The sequence below is a fragment of the Pygoscelis adeliae genome, unplaced genomic scaffold (genome assembly GCF_000699105.1).
Source record: "Pygoscelis adeliae isolate BGI_AS28 unplaced genomic scaffold, ASM69910v1 Scaffold45, whole genome shotgun sequence".
Classification (NCBI taxonomy): domain Eukaryota; kingdom Metazoa; phylum Chordata; class Aves; order Sphenisciformes; family Spheniscidae; genus Pygoscelis; species Pygoscelis adeliae.
Window position 1 is genome coordinate 12,886,048 of NW_008825114.1, and position 10,191 is coordinate 12,896,238.

The 10,191-nt window shown below is 38.5% G+C and overlaps 1 protein-coding gene across 2 annotated transcripts in view; it reads right to left on the reverse strand.

Annotated features, from left to right (window-relative positions):
- The window catches only part of GKAP1 (G kinase anchoring protein 1), a 32,934-nt gene that overhangs the window by 21,393 nt on the left and 1,350 nt on the right, over positions 1-10,191 (reverse strand). Inside the window, exons 1-3 of one of the 2 annotated variants that reach the window (XM_009328111.1) lie at positions 10,134-10,154; positions 4,378-4,641; positions 2,105-2,248 (exon numbers count right to left, since the gene is read on the reverse strand). In XM_009328111.1, the coding sequence (XP_009326386.1) occupies positions 2,105-2,248; positions 4,378-4,590 (357 nt within the window). In that variant the 5' untranslated portion in view covers positions 4,591-4,641; positions 10,134-10,154. Of the gene's footprint in view, positions 1-2,104; positions 2,249-4,377; positions 4,642-10,133; positions 10,155-10,191 lie in introns of those variants that run through there. The other variant, XM_009328110.1, reaches the window with a different exon arrangement.

Sequence of the window (10,191 nt, forward strand, 5' to 3'; positions counted from 1 at the left end):
TATGAGGAGCGGCTGAGGGAACTGGGGTTGTTTAGCCTGGAGAAAAGGAGGCTGAGGGGAGACCTCATCGCTCTCTACAGCTACCTGAAAGGAGGTTGTAGTGAGGTGGGTGTTGGTCTCTTCTCCCAAGTAACAAGCGATAGGACAAGAGGAAACAGTCTCAGGTTGTGCCAGGGGAGGTTTAGATTGGACATGAGGAAAATTCTATTTACAGAAAGAGTGGTTAACCATTGGAACAGGCTGCCCAGGGAAGAGCTGGAGTCATCCTCTCTGGAGGTATTGAAAAGACGTGGAGATGTGGCGCTTAGGGACATGGTTTAGTGGTGGACTTGGCAGTGTTAGGCTAATGGTTGGACTCAATGATCTTAAAGGTCCTTTGCAACCTAAATGATTCCATGATTCTGTGATTCTCAGTGTGGCCAGCAGGTGGAGGGAGGTGATTCTGCCCCTCTACTCTGCTCTGGTGAGACCCCACCTGGAGTACTGTGTCCAACTCTGGAGCCCTCAGCATAAGAAACACACAGACCTGTTGGAGCGGGTCCAGAAGAGGGCCACAAAAATGATCACAGGGCTGGAACACCTCTCCTGCGACAAAGGGCTGAGAGAGTTGGGATTGTACAGCCTGGAGAAAAGAAGGCTCTGGGGAGACCTTATTGCAGCCTTTCAGTACTTAAAGGGGGCCTATAAGAAAGATGGAGAGAGACTTTTTACCAGGGCCTGTAGTGACAGGAGAAGGGGTAATGGTTTTAAACTACAAGAAGGTAGATTTAGACTAGATATGAGGAAGAAATTTTTTATGATGAGGGTGGTGAAGCACTGGCACAGGTTGCCCAGAGAGGCTGTAGATGCCCCATCCCTGGAAACATTCAAGGTCAGGTTGGACGGGGCGCTGAGCAACCTGATCTGCCCACGGCACGGGGGTTGGACTAGATGACCTTTAGAGGTCCCTTCCAACCCAAGCTATTCTTTGATTCTATGATAACTTGCCTTGAAAAAAATTTGTGCAAAGTTAAATACTGTGAAGAGCATCTTCAAGCATAACCAGAGAGCCCAAACAATCATCCACAGTGAATGAGTGCATAGCAGACAATTATTTAAAAGGGATCTAGAAAAAAGTGTACCAAAACATTTCTTTAAGCACCATCTGAAAAAATGCACTAAAACAAATTCTTTCTTTGTCCATCTATGCTGTTTTGGCCTAAAATAGTTGAAGTACTGCAAATAATTCAGAACATTCATATAATTTAAAACACCATACAAGAAAATCACTATACATTCTTCCGTATCAAAAAGGAGTATTTTAAATGCTGGATTCAAGTCAAGAACCGAAAAGGCTAGTTTTAAGTGTAAGTACTCTTCCTAACTGACATCACAAGGACAGCAAACTATTGTATTTGTTCAAGGTGAAGATTATTTTACTGTTTTGGATTAAGTGCATTTCACTGTGTAATTTCTGTTTGTGGTAGCTTTGGCAAGAAGAAACATAGTGAAAACATTATATTGGCCTTCATACAGGCACAGTCAGTCTTTGTCTTATCTCTGTTGTATTTTTCAAGTGTTAGTGAACCCTGCTAACAATATTATTACCAAAAAGATGTTCTAACATGAAAAAACAGAGGTTCTTACTCTGCTAGGACTACCCTTGTGTGCTAAAGGACAGTTAGCACTCAGTTCAAGTGTTCTTCGTTACCTAGAAAGGAACTAGTTATTTCCTGCCTAACAGAACTTACTAAGCCTGGTTTACTATGGATCTGTACTGTATACACATATATTGCTCCACCAAAACATTCCCAGCTTTGTTCCCACCACAGCGTTTCACCATCTTTCCATGGCAGTACTTCTACTTGATGCCCAAATCATATAAATTCCTCCACCATACTCCAGTATTCACAGTCCAGCTATGAGGTGTGCAAAGAGCAGCATGTGCTGGCTCTAAACTATATCTGACAGAAGATGTGGCCTGAATTACCACTGAAACCTTTCCTTCTATGTGGCAGTATTTTGTTGCTGCTTCTTCAGCCATCTCTCTTTATCCATGAGATTTAACTTCATGGAGTAATATATTTCAGGAAAGCCAAAGACAGCTAAACACAGTAAGCTGTACCTGCTCATCTCTTTGTCTCCACTCCTGCCAGTCTTCTTCCTGAGAGTCCTTCTGCATTGCAGTGTGCAGTTTTTGTTCATGCTGAGATAGACAGCCTCCATGTGAGGATTTCTGAGGAATCTTTTTAAAAGCAAGGTTTCTGAGCTGAAAAACAGTTATTTTTAACATTACTCAAAATGTTGACAAGTATACAGAAACAGTCTTAATGGACTAACAAAGGCATTCAGACACATGTGCAAATAGACATGCGTGTGCTTTACCTTACTCTGTAGTTTGGGATACATTTTTGTTTAATCGTTTACTGTACATACCATAATGTAAAATTATGGAAAAGTGTGGATCAGAAACACCACAGCCACATAACATTGAAAAATGAAAAAGTAAATATATTTTGCCAGCCGAAAATACTTTTAACAAATCTGAAGGGATAACTGTGTCCGACACATTTCATGCTGGAGCAGGTATTACAGTGTCCTCACACTTGACTCAAATTGAATATAATGCCAAAGAAAAGATAGTATACACAGATTTGGCATCGGCAAGCAGAGGAACTAGACATCCAGGTAGAAAAAGAACAACGTAGACAGTCCTTACAGTTTGTCAACAATCTGAAGTTGGTCACATTTTGAGAACCTGAAATAAGAGTTCTTTTTAATCACTGCACCATATGGATACAACAGTGCCATCACAAAAATACCTTATATAATTATGAAATTTGACAGTGAACAAGTAACCTGCAAATTTGGCAGCTCAAAGACATTCACTGCTCAAGCTTAAACATTAACTGACACTCTGGTCCTTACTTGGCGTGAAAATAAAGGCATCAATACAATCTAGTATCAATTTAGAGACAGGGATTTCCTTAACATAAAGGCTCCTGGAGGGGAAAAAGAAGCTATTATCAGATGAAAGATGAAACAAAGAGAAACAAAGTACAATAACAGTGTTCTCCTTAACGTGTGTTTATAGAGTGCCATGACTCCTTAAAATGGCAGCTCACCTTAGCTTAAAGTTACTTAAAATCAGGTAATAATGCAGATACTCTAGAATTGTTTTCCCTCCCCTCCAAACAGTCCCTTGCCATACTGCCTTTTGCCTCACTGCTGTCTTTCTTGCTGCCTGCAACAGCACTACAACCCCTGCTTCCTTCTTCAGATTACAGTGCTGGCAAGAACACTGGTGCAGACCATTCTGATTTATAATTTCAGTGGAGTATAGCCATAGACATAGTACATGCTGGGGTGAAGAAAATGAGTGAGCCCTCACTTGCCTCTCTGCCATCACAGGAATAAGTATCATTTCCATGCCAATGAATTTCTGCAAATATATGCAATGCATATGCATATACACAATCTTTGATGGCAAAAAAAGTTTTGATGGTGTTAAGACAGGCATAAAAAAACATCAGGGTATACTTACTGAAAGCTTAATCTTCAATATAAAAAGAACATCATCAAAGCTGGAAAAAATCACTTAGCATTACTGCAACTACTAAAGTTTCAAAGATTTTAAGGTTTAATAGATACTAAAAAAAAGGTTTTGGGGTTTTGTTTGTTTTACATACTAAATTTGATAAGAGATGTGTACAGTTTCAGGCAGAAAGATTATCTCAGATCAGTTGGCAGACATAGCAATCTAGAATACCAGTTCCCAGAGTCTTGGAACAATTCTTTCAGCCTCACTTCTTAATTTCCACTTCATCTGAGGTTTAAGAATCCCAGTATCAGAAAGTCACCACTGTTCTCCATTCCACCTCCCAATTCACAGGGGGGGATTTAATAGATTAAGGGGCTGGCATGATGGATAAACCTGCAAATTATAACTTAGGAAACCAGATTTTAAAGCTCTTCAGACAGAGAAGAGCTATCCCCTAAAAAGAAAAAAATCCTTGAAAGCACCTTTGAATTTTAGCATGCTGGCTGCCCAAGCAGGCAATTGAACTGACTGCCTACAAACCTCTGAAAACAAATTGTTTCCTACTAATCACTTTTTAGAAAGGTCATTCTCTTCATCAGAAATTAATTATTCAAGTGGTGCTGTCAAAAAAGTAAAACCTAGCATTTATTCTCATTAAAAATTTTGAACTTGTATAGTAGACGGTATCCTACTTTTATATAAAGAATTCTTAATAAAGCAAAGAAAAAAAAATTGCAGTGTCTGTGACTAAGTAGCATTTGTTTCATAAAAAAACCAAAACAATGACTTGTCAGGGACAGCAAAAACTATTTATCAGATAACAACCTTACCCACTACTGAAAGGACAATCCCCTTACCTCATTGGCCTCACTCTGCTGCTGTTCTTTCTTTTTTCTCCTTTTCTTTCTTTTTTTCTCATTTGTAGATGATCTTCCCCCTGAAGCCTGAGATTTACTGGCACCTTGGCCACGTCTTCCTTTTCCAGGCTCCGAATCAGTATCGCTTTCAACTTGTAGTAAAGCAAAACGAGATGCAGTGGTAGGAACTGAACTGATTACAGCAGATGCCATTGCCGCATACGAAATTCTACTGAGCTGGCTTCTTTTTAATTGTTAGGTTTCCTAGGAAAGTAGCACAGAAATAAGAATGAAAACAGTGTTTGACCAAACAATCAATAATTCATATCTGTTAGCTGCAGGACTAGTATAAAAAAAACCAAACCATTATGTTTTTACTAAGTTGTATTATCTTAAGTATTCGAACAAGAACTACAAAAGGAAAGAATAATCTATTAACCAACATTTAGGCTAATACATTTGTCCCTGAGAGATTATATTCAGTGGAAAAAACAAGTAGAGGGCTCTAAAAGAAGCTGGCCTTCATGATCTGGAGGGGGTGTGGGGGGGACGTATGAGAATAGCGTAGTGCTCCAAAACTGTTTCAGATGCCATCCTTGGAGCCTGACAAACATATGATTTGAGAAAGCAAGCAAGCAGATATTACGCATGTGTAGGCTCCCGTTTTGGGTAAGCAGCCTTCTTTGTTATTTTACAAGTAGTATCATTTTGTTCCCAAGCCACTGGCGATTCAACAAGCAGTTTTCTCCACAGGAAGGTGAGCCCAGCATTGTGGCTGGTACTGTTTTCAAATATAAGGCTCACCTGTTCTTACAGCACAACACAGATGTGTTGGGGGGAGGCGGAACTAGGAACACACTTAAGCCTTCCGTTGCCCCCTGTAGCTATAACCAATGTGTATATCCCCATGACACAATTCCAAAGTACAAATCATTCATCTAATGTAAAAGTTAAATTTTTGGCATAGGAGTATTTGGCTAATTGCAAGCTTTCAATGCAAAGTTGAGTGAATTAGGAGAAAATTGAAAGTGATGTTATTTCATCAGTGGTTATAAATTTCATAGAAAACAGACATCTAGCTATGTTGATGTACTAGGATAGAGAGGCGTAGTGAAATAATACATACTTTTTTAAAGCGCTGTTTAAAAGGAATCCTTACAGTTTGACAACTGTAAACATACTAAGTTGATTGTCTGCTTAGATGGTCTACAATGTGTTGCTTGTTAACTACTATTACAGAATAACATGAGAATCTACAGGAATTTCGAGAGATGGTTTTTATCGCTAAATTCCAGACTTTCTCAAGGACAAACCTACATAGCTGCTCTAAGGCTGCTCAGACATATCAACAGGAAACAATGCTATGTTACCAATGCTCTGGTAAATGACCATTGTGACCATTACCCAAAAGAATTATTAAAAAGGAATATTACATTTCATTTCTCAGAGGTGGAAAAGAATGAGCGAGTAAGCTAGGACTGTTCTTATTCAAGTGTACTGAAGACAAAGATTACAGTGAACAGTGTTCTTTTCATAGAAAAGTTACCCTACTCTATTTCTTTCAAAAAAGGAAAATTGTATCCTAAGCTGATTGTATCCTAAGAATAAAACAAACTTGACATCAAACTGTGAATCCCCCTGATGCTGATGTTCACACTCTCTGATCAGACCACAACCACGGATCTAAAAAGAACCAGGTAAGTCACATCTAAAACACTGTTAAGTAATTAGTACTTGTTAATCTCTTTAAATGATTAAATAACAGGGTAAGTTTGGGGTTTCCTGGTTTTGTGTGTGTTTTTAAATGCATTTTAATACTCAATAGCTCTGCAGTTACCCTACTTAGGAGCTTAGTTACAGCTGGGACATGTTGCGCTATTACTACTTGAACATGGCAGTAAGTTGAAACCTGAAACTCAGAGGAAAGATTAAAGGTACATCTTCACAGAAAAACAGTGCCAAATATAAGTGCTCAGTCACACTACAACACAAACTTACAATACTGGATAAGCTCTTGGCACTACACCAGACTACAACAGTCTTAACACGGGAAGTTTGTAAACTCTCTACTGTATTTGGCACTGCAGGATGACTCTTGTCAGTCAAAAGCTTGGCACTTCTAGTCTCTGACTACTTACTGCGATATATTTTGGTTTTCATATAAATAAACAGCACAACACAGTCTTTATTAAGTTGTCAGCTGGTAATGGTGCCAAATACTTATTTTTGCTCATACAATTTGAAAACATTTCATATTTTCAAGCTGCAGTGATATCAGCTAGATCCTTTGGAAACGCAGTTTAAGAGAAAACATTGTCAAGATACAGTTATTAGTCACCCGAGAACAACAGCTAAAGAAAGATGAGAAGAGGTTGGACTTAGTTAGCCATAGCAGCTGAAGCTCTACATCACTATGAAATAAGGCTGCAAACTTCTCTCTCCCTTTTCAATAAATACAACCGGTATACTTTTGCTGTCTGACTGTAGCTGGCATGCAATTAAGTGCCCAGCTGACAAGCACATTAAGCAAGCACTACCCCCAGAGTTATAATTCACTGAAATACTTCAGTGACAACATGAAATTAATTTACAGAAGTTTATTCGTGAATTACATTTGTTTCCACAGAACAGAAAAAATGGATAATAATGAGCTTGTCAAAGAAACTGCAAATAACTGAAAAATACTCTATAATCTCATGTAAGTCTAGAATAGCTGTTAACATTGCTAACTCAGTTAGTAGGACATTTCAGTACAGCTATTCATATTACAGCAGGATCTAATCGTGCCAGTTCTGCAGCACTTAAAGACTGATCCAGTGATCACTGAGGCCTACCACCATGCCATGCTTCACTTTTTAATACCACACCTACAATTCTGACAGCCAAATTTTACCAAGTACCTAATATTTCAGTTCCAAGATTCGACTCACCCCATCCTCCGGAAACCAATGGACTGATCTCAAAAGATTTCAGCTAAGCTTGCCACCCCTTTTACAAGATTTGTTTTTCCTTTAACAGAGAATTATAGTTTGTGTTGTTCTTTATTATTTTAGATATGAACAGTCGTAGAAAATTAAAGCATTGACATTGTTGAGCTTGAGGCTGCGTTCAAAGAGGCTTTTTGATCACACACAAAAAGCATTCAAATTCCACAGTGTGTTTTGTAATTCCACACATCGAACTGGGATCTGAAAAATAATTTCAACCTTTACAGCGCTTTCGAGAAAGATCCTGGCAGTCTGAGAAACGTTATGCGTTCATAACAGTCAGTCGGCCAAAGCCTATCTATCTAAATACAAGACAATTCCTTTCCTTACCATATGGAGTACAGCAAAAAATCTCCAAGAGGAGTAAAAGGAAGCAAAGCATGCTTGTGGCATCTACACAGCTCATTAATACCTCAAGTGAGACTGCAAGTTAAAAAAAGCCCAACAAACATCAGTACTTGGAGTTGTTTCCATGTGTGTCATGCATTAACACTAGTCATACACTTCTGAGAAGACCTTCTGTAATGTACCAAGAAAGTGACTAACCCTACATTTTTATGTTAATGAAAAGATCACTGATAATGGATTTCAAAGTTGCAACATCACTATGGCATCGATACACAGGTGGCACCAATAAGTGACCCAGTTTCAAAACTTTGTTTTGCAGATCACTGGCAGACTATTAGTTGAACTGTCTCTGCAATCTGTTTCAAACTATAAAGTTTGTGAAAAGAGTTCCTACAACCAAAATGACATTATTCAGACTCGTGTATCAACAACAATAAGATAAGCATGATACACCATATAGTTTCAAGGCAACATAAAATCATTTCTTATGGCTAGCAAGTAGTAATTTTTTTTGGTGCTCTACTCATTCCTAGGTCATACTCTTCTATAAATCATGTCAGCCTATAGGAACAGATTCTTTTGGAATTGGATACTAAATCAACAGATCATACCAAGTTGGTCCCATTTATGAAACATGTAATGTATTACTTTAGCGTGGCTGCTACAGTGATTTGTAAGCACAAAGTGCTTACTCTACCTTACGTTCTTGGTAAACAAGGAGACGTACTTAGAAAGGTAAATTGTGACATAGAACTGACAAGAAAATCTATCTTTTTAACTCCAGTTCCCTGAAGTGTACTAAGTATTATTTCAGAAACATGAGATCGGTCGATGCCCTGAAGGGCTTCAGTCTCGTTTTAGACATGACGTAACAAAGACTGCAGTAATGAAAGTAACATACTCATCTGGTGTTACCATAACTTGAAATCCCTTTTCTATCAGTTACTTACATTTACCCCCATGTTGCAGGTGAAATACCTTTTAAAATATGTAAGCTTTACAAGCTCTACTTTAAACTGACCAATATGTATACTAAGAAGAGTTTAAACACACATTGACAAGCTTATTTTTTTTGAGCATCAGCAGCTTCCTAGCCTGCGTGCAGCTTTGCACACGTGCATGAGTTACCATTTAACTGGCAGTGTTCAAGCACCTCTAAGAAGTGAGCACTACATCACAATTTAGGAACCTCTAGTCTGACGCTAGTAGTACACCATTAAGCATCTGTGAAATAACCACACAGCTTTAAATGTGGGGCTTTTCTATTTCAAGGAAAACATGCTGAAGAACTCGAAAATATAACCCATTTCCTATTTAACCACTTTCATTGTCTAATAAAGATGCAGATTTTAGAAAACTTTGAAAATAGGATATTGTCATGCTAAAGCTTCTTCCCACATACAATCTACTTCTTTCTACCACTAAAATACATATTTAAGATAATCTACAATAAATACACGTTCTTAGCAAACACCTAAAGTATGGACTGTAAGTACTTGCTTGTAAAACTGAAATAACACTAAAATACACAATATATACTTGTAAATGAAGAAACATGTCCATTCCCTACCGGCACTGATCAACATTCGCACCTTCTGCACATTACATATTGATCCTTGCCTGTTTATACATTCACCACAGCAATACTTTTCTTTATCACTGCATTTAACGGGAAGTTTTGCACAGGAGGTCCTCCCAGTTGGACAAGCTCTCTCCATTTAAAATGCTTTTGGTTTATGCCATCTGATCAAAAGCTAGAAAGCTGTATTAAACTGCTCTAAATCCTTAAAATTACTTGAAGTCAAACCATCAGCTTGTCAATGAGTTTCACAAGTAACTTCACAGCCAAAAAAAAAACCCCAACCCAAACTGGTTCAGAAATCTACTTGGAGTTGCAGCACTGGCATACACGGCAGCAATAAACCCATGGCTGGTAAAGGGCCTTGCACAGTTTGAAAGGGGAACATGGTGAACTTACTGCTGTGCTTTGGAAAAATTAATGTTTTTGAGGAAGAACGGTTTTTAAAACGTCTTTTAAACTCAGGATTAAAATGCACAAGCAACGAGGCAAGTCTGACATTAGTTTGAGCATAGGATGCTGACTGAGAGTGTAACCTCCCTTGCTCTTCTTCACGTGATTCCCACCCTCTTCCCCCCCCCCCCCAAAAAAAAAAGTTAAAGGACATTAGTTAAGCTTTAAAGTTAGGAACTTTTATCTAACGAACTTTGAAACTTCATGCTTAATTTACCGCGCGTGACTAATGCAACAAAAAATACTAGCGTTGTTAGATACCAATACATATTAGTAACCTTAAATAACCAAACAACCGGTGATGAGTGGATACTACATCCCAGTGACGCTTCGGCTTCCAATTACGGTCAGCATTGTTGCTGTAGCTCAATTTTTTTTCACTAACGCACCTCTCTTCAAAACACGCAACCAGAGGCGGCGAGCCCTTTTTGTGCCACTGAAGAACGC